Below are 20,000 nucleotides of genomic sequence, written 5' to 3'. Positions count from 1 at the left end.
TCCTCTGGGTGGACCGTGTCTCTCCTCTGGGTGGACCGTGTCTCTCCTCTGAGTGGACCGTGTCTCTCTTCTCAGTGGACAGTGTCTCTCCTCTGGGTGGACCGTGTCTCTCCTCTCAGTGGACAGTGTCTCTCCTCTGGGTGGACCGTCTCTCTCCTCTGGGTGGACCGTGTTTCTCCTCTCAGTGGACCGTGTCTCTCCTCTGAGTGGACCGTGTCTCTCCTCTGGGTGGACCGTGTCTCTCCTCTCAGTGGACAGTGTCTCTCCTCTGGGTGGACCGTCTCTCTCCTCTGGGTGGACCGTCTCTCTCCTCTGGGTGGACCGTGTCTCTCCTCTGGGTGGACCGTGTCTCTCCTCTGGGTGGACCGTGTCTCTCCTCTGGATGGACCGTGTCTCTCCTCTGAGTGGACCGTCTCTCTCCTCTGGGTGGACCGTGTCTCTCCTCTGGGTGGACCGTGTCTCTCCTCTCAGTGGACCGTGTCTCTCCTCTGGGTGGACCGTGTCTCTCCTCTGGATGGACCGTGTCTCTCCTCTCGGTGGACCGTGTCTCTCCTCTGGGTGGACCGTCTCTCTTCTGGGTGGACCGTGTCTCTCCTCTGGGTGGACCGTCTCTCTCCTCTGGGTGGACCCTGTCTCTCCTCTGAGTGGACCGTGTCTCTCCTCTGGGTGGACCGTCTCTCTCCTCTGAGTGGACCGTGTCTCTCCTCTGAGTGGACCGTGTCTCTCCTCTGGGTGGACCGTGTCTCTCCTCTGAGTGGACCGTGTCTCTCCTCTGAGTGTACCGTGTCTCTCCTCTGGGTGGACCGTGTCTCTCCTCTGAGTGGACCGTCTCTCTCCTCTGAGTGGACCGTGTCTCTCCTCTGGGTGGACCGTCTCTCTCCTCTGGGTGGATCGTGTCTCTCCTCTGAGTGGACCGTGTCTCTCCTCTGGGTGGACCGTCTCTCTCCTCTGGGTGGATCGTGTCTCTCCTTTGGGTGGACCGTCTCTCTCCTCTGGGTGGATCGTGTCTCTCCTTTGGGTGGACCGTCTCTCTCCTCTCGGTGGACCGTGTCTCTCCTCTGGGTGGACCGTCTCTCTAATCTGGGTGGACCGTGTCTCTCCTCTGGGTGGACCGTGTCTCTCCTCTGGGTGGACCGTGTCTCTCCTCTGGGTGGACCGTGTCTCTCCTCTGGGTGGACCGTCTCTCTCCTCTGGGTGTACCGTGTCTCTCCTCCGGGTGGACCGTGTCTCTCCTCCGGGTGGACCGTCTCTCTCCTCCGGGTGGACCGTCTCTCTCCTCCGGGTGGACCGTGTCTCTCCTCTGGGTGGACCGTCTCTCTCCTCTGGGTGGACCGTGTCTCTCCTCTGGATGGACCGTGTCTCTCCTCTGAGTGCACCGTGTCTCTCCTCTGCGTGGCCCGTGTCTCTCCTCTGGGTGGACCGTGTTTCTCCTCTGGGTGGACCGTGTCTCTCCTCTGAGTGGACCGTGTCTCTCCTCTGGGTGGACCGTGTCTCTCCTCTGGGTGGACCGTGTCTCTCCTCTGGGTGGACCGTGTCTCTCCTCTGAGTGGACCGTGTCTCTCTTCTCAGTGGACAGTGTCTCTCCTCTGGGTGGACCGTGTCTCTCCTCTCAGTGGACAGTGTCTCTCCTCTGGGTGGACCGTCTCTCTCCTCTGGGTGGACCGTGTTTCTCCTCTCAGTGGACCGTGTCTCTCCTCTGAGTGGACCGTGTCTCTCCTCTGGGTGGACCGTGTCTCTCCTCTCAGTGGACAGTGTCTCTCCTCTGGGTGGACCGTCTCTCTCCTCTGGGTGGACCGTCTCTCTCCTCTGGGTGGACCGTGTCTCTCCTCTGGGTGGACCGTGTCTCTCCTCTGGGTGGACCGTGTCTCTCCTCTGGATGGACCGTGTCTCTCCTCTGAGTGGACCGTCTCTCTCCTCTGGGTGGACCGTGTCTCTCCTCTGGGTGGACCGTGTCTCTCCTCTCAGTGGACCGTGTCTCTCCTCTCAGTGGACCGTGTCTCTCCTCTGGGTGGACCGTGTCTCTCCTCTGGATGGACCGTGTCTCTCCTCTCGGTGGACCGTGTCTCTCCTCTCGGTGGACCGTGTCTCTCCTCTGAGTGGACCGTGTCTCTCCTCTCAGTGGACCGTGTCTCTCCTCTGGGTGGACCGTGTCTCTCCTCTGAGTGGACCGTGTCTCTCCTCTGGGTGGACCGTGTCTCTCCTCTGGGTGGACCGTGTCTCTCCTCTGGGTGGACCGTGTCTCTCCTCTGGGTGGACCGTGTCTCTCCTCTGGGTGGACCGTGTCTCTCCTCTGGGTGGACCGTGTCTCTCCTCTGGGTGGACCGTGTCTCTCCTCTGAGTGGACCGTGTCTCTCCTCTGAGTGGACCGTGTCTCTCCTCTCAGTGGACAGTGTCTCTCCTCTGGGTGGACCGTGTCTCTCCTCTCAGTGGACCCTGTCTCTCCTCTGGGTGGACCGTGTCTCAACTCTGGGTGGACCGTTTCTCTCCTCTGGGTGGACCGTGTCTCTCCTCTCAGTAGACCGTGTCTCTCCTCTGGATGGACCTTGTCTCTCCTCTCAGTGGACCGTGTCTCTCCTCTCAGTGGACCGTGTCTCTCCTCTCAGTGGACCGTGTCTCTCCTCTGAGTGGACCGTGTCTCTCCTCTGAGTGGACCGTGTCTCTCCTCTCAGTGGACCGTGTCTCTCCTCTGGGTGGACCGTGTCTCTCCTCTGAGTGGACCGTGTCTCTCCTCTGGGTGGACCGTGTCTCTCCTCTGGGTCGACCGTCTCTCTCCTCTGAGTGGACCGTGTCTCTCCTCTGGGTGGATCGTGTCTCTTCTCTGAGTGGACCGTGTCTCTCCTCTGGGTGGACCGTGTCTCTCCTCTGGGTGGACGCCTCAAAATAAACTATTTAGAATTGTAAGTGTTTGCCAACGCACCATGTTACAGATGAAGCCTAGACGTATTAAATTATGTATTGACAAACTCTGACATCACAATTAAAAATCTAACTAAAAGTAACAAAAATGAACTGATATCTACTTTTAATGGATAGATTATTATCGCTATAGAACCATCCAGTGTTTTTGTCTGACATGTTAGATAATTAAAACTATAATTTTTTATTGGTTAAATGAATAGCATGCTTATTTTTGTTGATAAATATAATGTTTAAGTATTTGTAGCTAAAATTTTAAAGCGTGAATTTCCATTCTGCAAAAACAAAAATACAAGTAGCTTAATGAAATAGAATGTTAATAAACAATATTTTACATATTTACAATAGCCTATACTATATATTCTGTATATAATATGGAAAAATGCTCACGAATTCAACTATTCACATATAGTTAGATTTATATTGCCACATAATGAGGGTTTTCTAGACCAGACACACAGAACATTTAACCCACGAGTACAGCTTGGTTTGATGTAAGAGAAATAGAGAACTTTTCGGCCAAGTATGTATTTTGGGGCGACAGGTAGCCTAGTGGTTAGAGCGTTGGATTAGTAACCGAAAGGTTGCTGGATCGAATCCCCGAGCTGACAAGGTTAAATCTGTCGTTCTGCCCCTGAACAAGGCAGATGTTCCCCTGAACAAGGCAGATGTTCCCCTGAACAAGGCAGATGTTCCCCTGAACAAGGCAGATGTTCCCCTGAACAAGGCAGATGTTCCCCTGAACAAGGCACTGTTCCCCGGTAGGCCGTCATTGAAAAAAAAAAAAAAAAAACGTTACAAAAAAATAGATATCTTTGTAAAATCTATGCATTTGGTTTTGTGAAAATATAGGCCCTTGTAGATGCACTTGTTTTTGTAAAACTGTGTGTAGTTCTTTGAAAATATCGCCAATGAAATGAAAGTTAAAAAAATAAAGCTGTGGAAATATCCATTACGGTCCAATAATCTTAATTAATAATCTGGAAATACTGAAGCAAATATATATATATTTTTTGCTTTTTTTGTAATCAAAGAACCTATATTTAATCAAGGAAAATAGTAATATTGTGCAGTTTCATTTAATTCATGTCAGCAGCCTGTTAATTTAGGGCTCATGTGTCCAGTCAGTAGATGGAATAATGTCTATAGAATATTATGGAAGAATGTAGGCTATGGAATGACATTGAATATTATAGAATAATGTAGGCTATATGGAATGATATTGAATATTATAGAATAATGTAGGCTATATGGAATGATATTGAATATTATAGAATAATGTAGGGTATATGGAATGATATTGAATATTATAGAATAATGTAGGCTATATGGAATGATATTGAATATTATAGAATAATGTAGGGTATATGGAATATTATAGAATAATGTAGGCAAGGTGGAATGAAAGAATGAATGACTGGGTAAAAACATCCCAAAATAATGAATGATCAGCCTGTTCGGTTAGCAGAACTGTTCTGGCTTTTGCCCGGACTATATTGTCTGGAGGAAGGATGAAATAAAACGAATCTACTAATTAAAGGATGAAATAAAACGAATCTACTAATTAAAATAACGTTTTAAATGAAAACATGTAATTCATCTTTTTTATTTTTATATGTTGGCAACCGTTTTATAAAATCAATAAATCCCTCGAACCGGGGAATTATGATGCGTTAACTCCCTCCTAAGTGCTGTTTCCTGATCCTTCACCTTAGGCCTAACAACCCGTAGTCGGGAGTTATCACATGATAATTCCCGGGTTCTCATGCCTTATTGCTTAAATAAAGTAGACTATATGGAATAATATGGAATAATGTAGACTATTGGGAAATCTATGGAATAATGTCTATGGAATAGTATGGAATAATAATGACTATATGGAATAACATGGAATAATGTAAACTATATGGAATAGTGTGGAATAATGTAGACTTTATGGAATAATGTCTATGGGACATTATGGGATAATGTAGACCATATGGAAAATTATGGAATAATGTAGACTATATAAAATAATATGGAATAATATAGACTATATGGAATATTACGGAATAATGTAGACTATATGGAATAATGTAGACTATATGGAATATTATGGAATAATGTGGAATAATATAGACTATATGGAATATTATGGAATGATGTAGACTATATGGAATATTATGGAATAATGTAGACTATATGGAATAATATAGAATAATGTAGACTATATGGAATAATGTAGACTATATGGAATAATGTAGCCTATATGGAATAATGTAGACTATATAAAATAATATGGAATAATATAGACTATATGGAATATTATGGAATGATGTAGACTATATGGAATATTATGGAATAATGTAGACTATATGGAATAATGTGGAATAATGTAGACTATATGGAATAATATGGAATAGTTTGGAATAATGTAGACTTTATGGAATAATGTCTATGGAACATTATGGGATAATGTAGACCATATGGAAAATTATGGAATAATGTAGACCATATAGAATATTATGGAATAATGTAGACCATACGGAAAATGATGGAATGATGTAGACTATATGGAATATTATGGAATAATGTAGACTATATGGAATAATTTGGAATAATTTGGAATAATGTAGACTATATGGAATATTATGGAATAATGTAGACTATATGGGATATTATGGAATAATGTAGACTATATGGAATAATGTAGACTATATGGAATAATGTAGCCTATATGGAATAATTAAGTAATAATGTAGACTATATGGAATATTATGGAATAATGTAGACTATTTGAAATAATATGGAATAATGTAGACTATATGGAATAATATGGAATAATGTAGACTATATGGAATAATATGGAATAATACAGAATAATGTAGACTATATGGAATAATGTAGACTATATGGAATAATGTGGACTATATGGAATAATGTAGCCTATATGGAACAATGTGGACTATATGGAATAATGTAGCCTATATGGAATAATGTAGACTATATGGAATAATATGGAATAATGTAGACTATATGGAATAATATGGAATAATGTAGACTATATGGAATATTATGGAATAATGTGGACTATATAGAATAATATGGAATAATGTGGACTATATAGAATAATATGGAATAATGTTGAATAATATAGACTATATGGAATATTATGGAATAATATAGACTATATGGAATAATGTAGTCTATATGGAATAATTAAGTAATAATGCCCGAGGAGGTGGGGAATATGGCCGATCAGCATTCAGGGCTGAACCACCTGGTTAAAAAATCTAACCAAATATATTTATAAAGCCCTTCTTACATCAGCTGATATCTCAAAGTGCTGTACAGAAACCCAGCCTAAAACCCCAAACCGCAAGCAATGCAGGTGTAGAAGCACGGTGGCTAGGAAAAACTCCCTAGAAAGGCCAAAACCTAGGAAGAAACCTAGAGAGGAACCAGGCTATGAGGGGTGGCCAGTCCTCTTCTGGCTGTGCCGGGTGGAGATTATAACAGAACATGGCCAAGATGTTCAAATGTTCATAAATGACCAGCATGGTCAAACAATAATAATTACAGTAGGTGTCGAGGGTGCAACAAGTCAGCACCTCATTGTTCCATATTATTCCATATAGTATAATAGGATTATAACCTGGGTGGTTTGAGCCCTGAATGACGATTGGCTGAATGCCATGAGACAACATACCACTGGTATGACGCAAAACGACTTGTTTACTCTTCTAGTGATGTCGGTAACCAGTTTCTAACAGCAATAAGGCACCTCAAGGGTTTGTGGTATATTACAGGACTGTACCAAGGCTGTACTCTGCCTTGCGTCTTGCATAAGAACAGGCCTTAGCTGGTTTATTGGCCGTATAGCATATCTCCTTGAGCCTTATTGGTTCAATAGAAAATTAAAAGTGACTGTGCCAGAAAGGGACATGTGTTGATGTTGAACACGAACCATTATAAGAGTTGATTCTCCTTTTCAAATGGAGTTTATTTGGTTAGCAACGCCTAAGGTCTATGAGCCGGGGTGCTGGGTTTCAGCTAAACGAACATATGGAATTGTTTTAAAGCATTCCTCCCTGCAGGCAGTGGACACTACTGCCGTTTGATCTGATAATGGGAGAAAATGACATCGGCCTTTCCTGCAACCATCCATCATTTACATTACATTTACACATAATTTACATTACATTAACACATAATTTACATTTACACATAATTTACATTACATTTACGCATAATTTACATTACATTGACACATAATTTACAATACATTTACACATAATTTACATTGACACATAATTTACATTACATTTACGCATAATTTACATTTACACATAATTAACAATACATTAACACATACGTTATGTTACATTAATGGTAACATTAAACCACTAAGTGGTAACATTAAACCACCGGTTAGTGGTAACATTAAACCACTGGTTAGCGGTAACATTAAACCACCGGTTAGCGGTAACATTAAACCACTAAGTGGTAACATTAAACCACCGGTTAGCGGTAACATTAAACCACTAAGTGGTAACATTAAACCACCGGTTAGCGGTAACATTAAACCACTAAGTGGTAACATTAAACCACCGGTTAGCTGTAACATTAAACCACTAAGTGGTAACATTAAACCACCGGTTAGCGGTAACATTAAACCACTAAGTGGTAACATTAAACCACCGGTTAGCGGTAACATTAAACCACCGGTTAGTGGTAACATTAAACCACCGGTTAGCTGTAACATTAAACCACTAAGTGGTAACATTAAACCACCGGTTAGCGGTAACATTAAACCACCGGTTAGCGGTAACATTAAACCACTAAGTGGTAACATTAAACCACCGGTTAGCTGTAACATTAAACCACCGGTTAGCGGTAACATTAAACCACCGGTTAGCGGTAACATTAAACCACCGGTTAGTGGTAACATTAAACCACCGGTTAGCGGTAACATTAAACCACCGGTTAGTGGTAACATTAAACCACCGGTTAGCGGTAACATTAAACCACCGGTTAGCGGTAACATTAAACCAATGGTTAGTGGTAACATTAAACCACCGGTTAGTGGTAACATTAAACCACCGGTTAGCGGTAACATTAAACCACCGGTTAGCGGTAACATTAAACCACTAAGTGGTAACATTAAACCACCGGTTAGCGGTAACATTAAACCACCGGTTAGCGGTAACATTAAACCACTAAGTGGTAACATTAAACCACCGGTTAGCGGTAACATTAAACCACCGGTTAGTGGTAACATTAAACCACCGGTTAGTGGTAACATTAAACCACCGGTTAGCGGTAACATTAAACCACCGGTTAGCGGTAACATTAAACCACCGGTTAGTGGTAACATTAAACCACTAAGTGGTAACATTAAACCACTAAGTGGTAACATTAAACCACCGGTTAGCGGTAACATTAAACCACTAAGTGGTAACATTAAACCACCGGTTAGCGGTAACATTAAACCACTAAGTGGTAACATTAAACCACCGGTTAGCGGTAACATTAAACCACCGGTTAGTGGTAACATTAAACCACTAAGTGGTAACATTAAACCACTAAGTGGTAACATTAAACCACCGGTTAGCGGTAACACTAAACCACCGGTTAGCGGTAACATTAAACCACCGGTTAGCGGTAACATTAAACCACCGGTTAGCGGTAACATTAAACCACCGGTACGTGGTAACATTAAACAGCCGGTTAGCGGTAACATTAAACCACTAAGTGGTAACATTAAACCACCGGTTAGCGGTAACATTAAACCACCGGTTAGCGGTAACATTAAACCACCGGTTAGCGGTAACATTAAACCACCGGTTAGCGGTAACATTAAACCACCGGTACGTGCTAACATTAAACCACCGGTTAGCGGTAACATTAAACCACCGGTTAGCGGTAACATTAAACCACCGGTTAGCGGTAACATTAAACCACCGGTTAGCGGTAACATTAAACCACCGGTTAGTGGTAACATTAAACCACTAAGTGGTAACATTAAACCACCGGTTAGCGGTAACATTAAACCACCGGTTAGTGGTAACATTAAACCACTAAGTGGTAACATTAAACCACCGGTTAGTGGTAACATTAAACCACCGGTTAGCGGTAACATTAAACCACCGGTACGTGGTAACATTAAACCACCGGTTAGCGGTAACATTAAACCACTAAGTGGTAACATTAAACCACCGGTTATCGGTAACATTAAACCACTAAGTGGTAACATTAAACCACCGGTTAGCGGTAACATTAAACCACTAAGTGGTAACATTAAACCACCGGTTAGCGGTAACATTAAACCACTAAGTGGTAACATTAAACCACCGGTTATCGGTAACATTAAACCACTAAGTGGTAACATTAAACCACCGGTTAGCGGTAACATTAAACCACCGGTTAGTGGTAACATTAAACCACTGGTTAGCGGTAACATTAAACCACTAAGTGGTAACATTAAACCACCGGTTATCGGTAACATTAAACCACTAAGTGGTAACATTAAACCACCGGTTAGCGGTAACATTAAACCACTAAGTGGTAACATTAAACCACCGGTTAGCGGTAACATTAAACCACTAAGTGGTAACATTAAACCACCGGTTAGTGGTAACATTAAACCACTAAGTGGTAACATTAAACCACCGGTTAGTGGTAACATTAAACCACTAAGTGGTAACATTAAACCACGTAGTGGTAACATTAAACCACCGGTTAGTGGTAACATTAAACCACCGGTTAGCGGTAACATTAAACCACTAAGTGGTAACATTAAACCACCGGTTAGCGGTAACATTAAACCACCGGTTAGTGGTAACATTAAACCACCGGTTAGTGGTAACATTAAACCACCGGTTAGTGGTAACATTAAACCACCGGTTAGTGGTAACATTAAACCACCGGTTAGCGGTAACATTAAACCACCGGTTAGTGGTAACATTAAACCACCGGTTAGTGGTAACATTAAACCACCGGTTAGCGGTAACATTAAACCACCGGTTAGCGGTAACATTAAACCACCGGTTAGCGGTAACATTAAACCACCGGTTAGCGGTAACATTAAACCACCGGTTAGCGGTAACATTAAACCACCGGTTAGTGGTAACATTAAACCACCGGTTAGCGGTAACATTAAACCACCGGTTAGCGGTAACATTAAACCACCGGTTAGTGGTAACATTAAACCACCGGTTAGTGGTAACATTAAACCACCGGTTAGCGGTAACATTAAACCACTAAGTGGTAACATTAAACCACCGGTTAGCGGTAACATTAAACCACTAAGTGGTAACATTAAACCACCGGTTAGTGGTAACATTAAACCACCGGTTAGCGGTAACATTAAACCACCGGTTAGCGGTAACATTAAACCACTAAGTGGTAACATTAAACCACCGGTTATCGGTAACATTAAACCACTAAGTGGTAACATTAAACCACCGGTTAGCGGTAACATTAAACCACTAAGTGGTAACATTAAACCACCGGTTAGCGGTAACATTAAACCACCGGTTAGTGGTAACATTAAACCACCGGTTAGCGGTAACATTAAACCACCGGTTAGTGGTAACATTAAACCACTAAGTGGTAACATTAAACCACCGGTTAGCGGTAACATTAAACCACTAAGTGGTAACATTAAACCACCGGTTAGCGGTAACATTAAACCACTAAGTGGTAACATTAAACCACCGGTTAGCGGTAACATTAAACCACCGGTTAGTGGTAACATTAAACCACTAAGTGGTAACATTAAACCACCGGTTAGCGGTAACATTAAACCACCGGTTAGCGGTAACATTAAACCACTAAGTGGTAACATTAAACCACCGGTTAGCGGTAACATTAAACCACTAAGTGGTAACATTAAACCACCGGTTAGTGGTAACATTAAACCACTAAGTGGTAACATTAAACCACTAAGTGGTAACATTAAACCACCGGTTATCGGTAACATTAAACCACTAAGTGGTAACATTAAACCACCGGTTAGCGGTAACATTAAACCACCGGTTAGTGGTAACATTAAACCACCGGTTAGCGGTAACATTAAACCACCGGTTAGCGGTAACATTAAACCACCGGTTAGCGGTAACATTAAACCACCGGTTAGTGGTAACATTAAACCACCGGTTAGCGGTAACATTAAACCACCGGTTAGCGGTAACATTAAACCACCGGTACGTGGTAACATTAAACAGCCGGTTAGCGGTAACATTAAACCACTAAGTGGTAACATTAAACCACCGGTTAGCGGTAACATTAAACCACCGGTTAGTGGTAACATTAAACCACCGGTTAGTGGTAACATTAAACCACTAAGTGGTAACATTAAACCACCGGTTAGCGGTAACATTAAACCACCGGTTAGCGGTAACATTAAACCACCGGTTAGCGGTAACATTAAACCACCGGTTAGTGGTAACATTAAACCACCGGTTAGTGGTAACATTAAACCACTAAGTGGTAACATTAAACCACCGGTTAGCGGTAACATTAAACCACCGGTTAGCGGTAACATTAAACCACCGGTTAGTGGTAACATTAAACCACCGGTTAGTGGTAACATTAAACCACCGGTTAGCGGTAACATTAAACCACCGGTTAGCGGTAACATTAAACCACCGGTTAGCGGTAACATTAAACCACCGGTTAGTGGTAACATTAAACCACTAAGTGGTAACATTAAACCACCGGTTAGCGGTAACATTAAACCACCGGTTAGCGGTAACATTAAACCACTAAGTGGTAACATTAAACCACCGGTTATCGGTAACATTAAACCACTAAGTGGTAACATTAAACCACCGGTTAGCGGTAACATTAAACCACTAAGTGGTAACATTAAACCACCGGTTAGCGGTAACATTAAACCACTAAGTGGTAACATTAAACCACCGGTTAGCGGTAACATTAAACCACCGGTTAGTGGTAACATTAAACCACTAAGTGGTAACATTAAACCACCGGTTAGCGGTAACATTAAACCACCGGTTAGTGGTAACATTAAACCACCGGTTAGCGGTAACATTAAACCACCGGTTAGCGGTAACATTAAACCACCGGTAAATGGTAACATTAAACCACTAATGGACAAATATGCAGAGCATTTCAGGCAGTGTTGTGAGAATGCGTGCTCTTCAACGGGCATTGATTCATTCACTAGTCCCGTTCACCGTTTACGACATAAGGCCAGAACAGCTCCAGGACGCGCAACTTCGATGAGGGCTCCTATTGGCCAGGAGGCAGAGAGATTGACAGCTGGCTGCCCAGCCCTCCAACACCCCTCAGATTACACTGTCCAACACCGTCTCAAGCGCTTGGCTCACACACATCACGGAGGTTCTATTTCACTTGCAGAGAGAGAGAGAGAGAGAGAGAGAGAGAAGACAGGCTATGTGCACACTGCCCACAAAATGAGGTGGAAACTGAGCTGCACTTCCTAACCTCCTGCTAAATGTATGACCATATTAGAGAGACATATTTCCCTCAGATCACACAGATCCACAAAGATCTGTTTTGATAAACTCCCATATCTACTGGGTGAAATACCACAGTGTGACATCACAGCAGCAAGATGTGTGACCTGTTGCCACAAGAAAAGGGCAACCAGTGAAGAACAAACACCATTGTAAATACAACCCATATTTATGCTTATTTATTTTCCATTGTGTACTTTAACCATTTGTTAAAGAGAGAGGGAGAGACAGACAGAGAGAGAGAGAGAGAGAGATTATTTGTATTGTTTATTTCACTTTTGTATAATATCTACCTCACTTGCTTTGGCAATGTTAATTAACACATGTTTCCCATGCCAATAAAGCCCCTTGAATTGAATTGAATTGAATTGAATTGAGAGAGAGAGAGAGAGAGAGAGAGAGAGAGAGAGAGAGAGAGAGAGAGAGAGAGAGAGAGAGAGAGAGAGTGTGTGTGTGTTTTTTGGGACACTAGGACGGTTATGTGCGGTGCTCCAATGTCAGTCCTGAACGGGCCATAGCTAAGCGAGAGGAGCGTCATAAAGACCCACAGCACCGAGCTCCGGTACCAGGCTACCGTGGAAGCCCTTTGGATTAACTTTTCACTTGACTTCTCTTTAGATCGACAGCTTTCTTATTCCCTCTCGTGCGTCTCTCTACGGTCAGTCGGTGGAATGGCAGAGAAGCGACGCTCTTCGTGCAATCTGAGCGTCAAGGCGCACGCGTTCTCGGTGGAAGCTCTCATCGGGGCAGAGAAGAGACGGAAGCTCGGGGACGACGATACCGGGGTGTGCTGTCTTGATGAGTGGACCGAAGTGTTGGAACTTCCCGCTAACGGAGGGGAGAGAGAGAAGAGGGTGTACGACCGCGCCATCGACCGGGGCAGCGAGATAGAGTGTGCTAGTGACGGCTCGCGTAAGTAAAGACCGTTCCCGTTGCAGTGGACTGATGGCACCGGATAAAAGTTAAAATACCCTCACCGCCACTCCGAGGCTCTATCATATCAGCTCCAAACCCTCCACACACATCTACAACACGTAGCCTAAACTCCCTCACACTATAGCCTAGTTACTCAAGATAAACCAACTGTAGCTGCAAGCAAACTGTAAACTGGCTACAACTATTATTATATTATTACAACTATTCTAACAGTGACTCTCACTCAGAAGGAATAGAAGTGCAGATCTATCGGGGCCAGAAATCTACTCCAATATATATATTTAGTACATTCGGAGAGTATTCAGACCCCTTAACTGTTTCTACATTTTGTAACGTTACAGCCTTATTCTAAAATGGATTAAACAAAAAACATGTATCTCATTAATCTACACAAAATACCGCACAATGACAAAGTGAAAACAGGCTTTTAGAAAATGTTGCTAATTTATAAAAAATGTAAAAAACAGAAATACCTTATTTAGTATTCAGACCTTTTGCTATGAAACTCTAAATTGAGCTCAGGCACATCTTGTTTCCACTGATCATTCTTGATGTTTCTACAACTTGATTGTAGTCCACCTGTGGAAAATTCAACTGATTGGACATGATTTGGAAAGGCACACATCTGTCTATATAAGGTCCCACAGTTGGCAGTGCATGTCAGAGCAAAAACCAAGCCATGAGATGGAAGGAATTGTCCGTAGAGGTCCGAGACAGGATTGTGTCGAGGCACAGATCTGGGGAAGGGTACCAAAACATTTATACAGCATTGAAGGTCCCCAAGAACACAGTGGCCTCCATCATTCTTAAACTTTGGAACCACCAAGACTCTTACTAGAGCTGGTCGCCCGGCCAAACTGAGCAATCGGAGGAGAAGGGCCTTGAACCTGATGGTCACTCTGACAGAGCTCCAGAGTTCCTCTGTGGAGATGGGAGAACCTTCCAGAAGGACAACCATCTCTGCAGCAGTCCACCAATCAGGCCTTTGTGGTAGAGTGGCCAGACGGAAGCCACTCCTCAGTACAAGGCACATGACAGCCTGCTTGGAGTTTGCCAAAAGGCACCTAAAGACTCACAGAACATGAAAAACAAGATTCTCTGGTCTGATGAATCCAAGATTGAACTCTTTAGCCTGAATGCCAAGCGTCACGTGTGGAGGAAACCTGGCACCATCCCTACGGTGAAGCATGGTGGTGGCAGCATCATGCTGTCTGAATATTTTTCAGCGGCAGGGACTGGGAGACTAGTCAGGATCGAGGGAAAGATTAACAAAGCAAAGTAAAGAGAGATCCTTAATGAAAACCTGCTCCAGAGTGCTCAGGACCTCAGACAACGCAGGAGTGGCTTCGGGACAAGTCTCTGAATGTCCTTGAGTGGCCCAACCAGACCCAGGACATGAACCCGATCGAACATCTCTGGAGAGACCTGAAAATACCTGTGCAGCAACGCTACCCATCCAACCTGACAGAGCTTGAGAGGATCTGCAGATAAGAATGGGAGAAACTCCCCAAGTACAGGTGTGCCAAACTTGTAGCATCATACATAAAAAGACTCAAAGCTGTAATCACTGCCAAAGGTGCTTCAACAAAGTAAAGGGTCTGAATACTTATGTAAATGTGATATTTCAGTTTTGTATTTTTAATCTATTTGCAAACATTTCTTAAAACCTGTTTTTGCTTCGTCATTATGGGGTATTGTGTGTAGATTGAGGAGGGAAAAAAACTATTTAATCATTTTAGAATAAAACTGTAACGTAACAAAATGTGGAACAATTCAAGGGGTCTGAATACTTCCTGAATGGACTGTAGATTTATTATTAGTATGTCTTGTTGACCTGTATTTATATATTGATGGTTGTTGTTGAATGTGGCTGTTATATTGCTGTAACTGAATCCATCTCGCTGTCTGATAATAATAAGCTCAGAGGTTTTCTGAAACGAATTCTTGACTATATTTAAATTAAGGCCGGCATGAATTAAATAAAGTATTGTAATGACCCGGCTGGGTCATAAAGAGAAAAGAGACGGACTCTAGGTGTGCAGGTCAGAACACAGGTTTATTCCTAAACTGGGCCGGCATGAATTAAATAAAGTATGTATTAAATAAAATACTAATCTTCAACATCCAAGTGCACAGCTATAACAATAACAATAACAATAGCCTAATAACAACAACAATACAAAGGCTTAATGAAGTAAACACTTAAACAGGCCTACAATTAGATATTTACAAAAGATAAAAATGTAGCAAAGGGTTTTATTTAACCTTATAGGCCTGGTTCAGAAACTCACAGCTTCTGAAACATTAGCCTAAATAAATCACATTTTACATCTGTAAAATAATGATTCAAACATGAATGATGTGGTGATTACCGCTCTACTGTAGAGATGTGATATAATATCCGGTTATTGGTCTGGTAAATAGAAACAGCGGAGGCTTTATGAGTCGCGTTACAATCATAAACATTCCAATTAGCGCGCGACCATTCCGGCAGGAAAATGGCCCCGAACGGAGCCGTTATATGAACGGGGTTTACACATGCATTAAAAATACATAAACACAACAAACTGTTCAATTGTAAAATAATTGTAAAAAATATCATCATCCTGGTTATATGTCTGAAAGAGAGGTTTTGCACCAGTATCGAGAGTTGTTTTTATTGGTGATAATTTGGGCATCACGGTGATACAGTGAAGCCAACATGATCGTCAATTAATAAATGGGACTGTAACGCTAATAACATGACACTGACTAGAATTGTTTAAGCCTGTATAATATAGAGTTGTTTAAGCCTGTATAATATAGAGTTGTTTAAGCCTGTATAATATAGAGTTGTTTAAGCCTGTATAATATAGAGTTGTTTAAGCCTGTATAATATAGAGTTGTTTAAGCCTGTATAATATAGAGTTGTTTAAGCCTGTATAATATAGAGGTGTTCATTCCTGTCCTATTGTGGCCTGAACACCTATTCTGACAGCAACACAAACTGCTCTGGTCTGAGGAGCTGAACGGACACGGTCCGTTTGGTGATTAACTGTTTTAGAGAGCCATGATTATTATAACTGATGGGGAAATGACACACACACACACACACACACACACACACACACACACACACACACACACACACACACACACACACACACACACACACACACACACACACACACACACACACTAACTGTACTTTAGGCCTACAGTCACTAGACTATTAGTAGCCTATTGTACCAGTAGTACTATTACATTAAAACATAAAACTGTCTTTCCGTAGCGGAGAGTTTTGACGTGGTGTTGGAAAGCCCGCGCCCCGACGCCCAGGCCCAGCACACGCCGCCGGTAACAGTAACGGTTCCCGGAGAGGAGATGCGCGTGGACTTGCAGGGCTCCGACCTGTGGAAACGGTTTCACGAGATTGGTACGGAGATGATCATCACGAAGGCCGGCAGGTGGGAGAAAACACATTATTAACGTTATCGCACACATCACATTACGTTACGTTACATCACATTGGCAGATGAAATAAAGAAATAAATAAGAGAATCGAACAAATAACAAGTCTTCGTCTTGAAGTTGAAAGGACGCTGAAAGATGTGTTAGATAAACGTTCTGCTGTGATAGAATTCGGTTAATGTATAATTATATAAATATAATGTTATTTTTTATTCATCGGACTGATTAATTACAAGAAGCTCAAAGTTAAAGACAAGGAAATACCGTAAACATTATTTTGTAGCAGTGTTGTAAAAAAAAAAATGTGGAGCTTCGACTAATTATAATAATAATAATAATAATATTAATAACAATGTTTTAAATTATTTTCTATTCTAATATTATTTAAAGCATCATTTAGAAACTCCTGTCGTAGCCTATCGGTCATGTATGACGTTCATATTCTGACAGGCTCCGTCTCAGAATCATATTTTAGGCCAATGAGCGGATCTATCAATATGTGACAAATGTGTAGCACTATTTCATGTGAAATCCTGACGTCAGCAATTGTAAATATGACTAACTGACTATGATGCAAACAGATATGAGGCATCTATGTAACTCTACTTCATGTCGGACATTGACTTCTCTGTTTTCCCGGTGCAGGCGGATGTTCCCCGCTATGCGTGTGAAGATCTCGGGACTGGACCCCCACCGGCAGTACTACATCGCCATGGATATCATCCCCGTGGACAACAAAAGATACAGGTGAGGATTTATACAAAATAATTTACTAATCATTTATTATAGTATATATCAATTCTATAGGCCTACCGCGGCTACATGCTATTTCTGTTGTTTTGGTAAAAGTTGAAATATGGACTAACAGTGGTAGGGGTGGTTAAGAAAGGAGACATTCCCATAGTTCGCTGTAACACATGGACCAAAAAAGTGTACTGTATTGTAGGTATAGTATATGGAGGTAATATTTAATAATATAGCAGAAACCCGCGAGGTTTAAGGTTTTGGTCAAATCGTTTTCTTCGGAGGCCAGAGGCTGGAGCAGGACAAATGGTGTTGGTCTGTCTGTTGATCAGTCAGAGTCCGTTTGGGAAGATACACTCCTTTTGCACAGCTAACCTCCTAACCTCTCAGGACTGAAGGTCAACCAACAAATGTTACAAAAACAGAAACAAAAACCCCCGTTTTGAAGTTATTCTCTCTCTCTCTCTCTCTCTGTGTGTGTGTGTGCAGGTACGTGTACCACAGCTCCAAGTGGATGGTGGCGGGAAACGCGGATTCCCCGGTTCCACCACGTGTGTACATTCACCCGGACTCGCCGGCTTCTGGTGAGACGTGGATGCGTCAGGTGATCAGCTTCGACAAACTCAAACTGACCAATAATGAGCTGGATGACCAGGGGCATGTAGGTTACCTAGACAACACTACCTACTGTATATATATTATAAATACTGAATACTGTATATCTTATGTCACCAACACTAAACATTATTATCCCTGTATTATACATTGATGGATGGATAGATTTTAGTTCATTGATTGATTGATTGATTGATTGATTGGTTGATGAGCCTATATTATTTTTTATTCTACTGTGAAATACAGTGTCTTTAACTGTAAAATAAAATGAAGTAAAATAAAGTGTGTTTAAACCAGAGAAACTTGAGAGGATTTCAATGAAATAAGAAATAAGAAATTCTGCTTCAAATGTAATATTTTATCATATGTTTATTATTAATCGTGTTAACTGTATAATATATGTTGTGATTGATCAAAGGACAGAGGGCAGTGGTCTCTAGTAAATATTCTGAGTAAAGGGATGCTGCTTATTGGCCACCCCTCATAGCCTGGTTCCTCTCTAGGTTTCTTCCTCGGTTCTGGCCTTTCTAGGGAGTTTTTCCTAGCCACCGTGCTTCTACACCTGCATTGCTTGCTGTTTGGGGTTTTAGGCTGGATTTCTGTACAGCACTTTGAGATATCAGCTGATGTAAGAAGGACTTTATAAATACATTTGATTTGATTTAATTTATTATTTTATTATATTATTATATTATATTATTATACAACCCAGATATTATCAGGGGGAAAAAATAGATGATATTTTCTCCAGAAGTTTCAACCTCCAGTTAGTATTAAATACCCACCCATCCACCCCACTGCACCACCCATCCAGCCACCCATCCACCCCGACCAACCACCCTACTCATCCACCCACCACCCATCCACCCACTCATCCACCCCCCCATCCACCCCGACCAACCACCCTACTCATCCACCCACCACCCATCCACCCACTCATCCACCCCCCCATCCACCCCGACCAACCACCCTACTCATCCACCGCACCACCCATCCACCCACCCATCCACCCACCCACTCATCCACCCACCCATCCACCCCACCCAACCGCCCCACCCATCCACCCACCCATCCACCCCCCCATCCACCCCGACCAACCACCCTACTCATCCACCCACCACCCATCCACCCACTCATCCACCCCCCCATCCACCCCGACCAACCACCCTACTCATCCACCGCACCACCCATCCACCCACCCATCCACCCACCCACTCATCCACCCACCCATCCACCCCACCCAACCGCCCCACCCATCCACCCACCCATCCACCCCCCCATCCACCCCGACCAACCACCCTACTCATCCACCCACCCATCCACCCACCCATCCACCCACCCATCCACCCCACCCAACCGCCCCCCCCATCCACCCCGACCAACCACCCTACTCATCCACCCACCGCACCACCCATCCACCCACTCATCCACCCCCCCATCCACCCCGACCAACCACCCTACTCATCCACCCACCCATCCACCCCCCCATCCACCCCGACCAACCACCCTACTCATCCACCCACCCATCCACCCCACCCAACCGCCCCACCCATCCACCCCGACCAACCGCCCTACTTTCATTTTTGCCTTAAGTAACCTTCTGTCTCATGCAAACGTAACATATCATACTAATTTGAGTGTGCCGGATTTACATTTATTATGTTACGTCTAGTCTATGAGACCAGGCTGGAAGATTAGTTTAGTTTAATTTTAATATTTTCAGAATCATTGTTAGATGTTAATCAGACTGGACAAAATGTTTTTGGCCGTTCAAAGACAACTGTGTTGTGTGTGCACATGCATGAGTGTGTGTAAGTATGCATTTGTGCTTTACGGCATGGGAGTATAGCAGGT

General features: G+C 43.0%; 1 protein-coding gene across 1 annotated transcript in view; it reads left to right on the top strand.

Moving 5' to 3' along the window:
• Positions 1-13,072: 13,072 nt before the first annotated feature.
• Positions 13,073-20,000, top strand: part of LOC120037317 (T-box transcription factor TBX18-like) — a 9,641-nt gene continuing 2,713 nt past the window's right edge. Inside the window, exons 1-4 of the mRNA XM_038983479.1 lie at positions 13,073-13,313; positions 16,609-16,783; positions 17,433-17,534; positions 18,021-18,192. Coding sequence (XP_038839407.1) covers positions 13,073-13,313; positions 16,609-16,783; positions 17,433-17,534; positions 18,021-18,192 — 690 coding nt within the window. The remainder of the gene's footprint in view (positions 13,314-16,608; positions 16,784-17,432; positions 17,535-18,020; positions 18,193-20,000) is intronic.

Source organism: Salvelinus namaycush, unplaced genomic scaffold (assembly GCF_016432855.1).
Source record: "Salvelinus namaycush isolate Seneca unplaced genomic scaffold, SaNama_1.0 Scaffold1697, whole genome shotgun sequence".
In the NCBI taxonomy this organism is placed as follows: Eukaryota; Metazoa; Chordata; class Actinopteri; order Salmoniformes; family Salmonidae; genus Salvelinus; species Salvelinus namaycush.
Note: the sequence above shows the minus strand (reverse complement) of the source record. Positions and strands in the feature narration are given on the sequence as shown.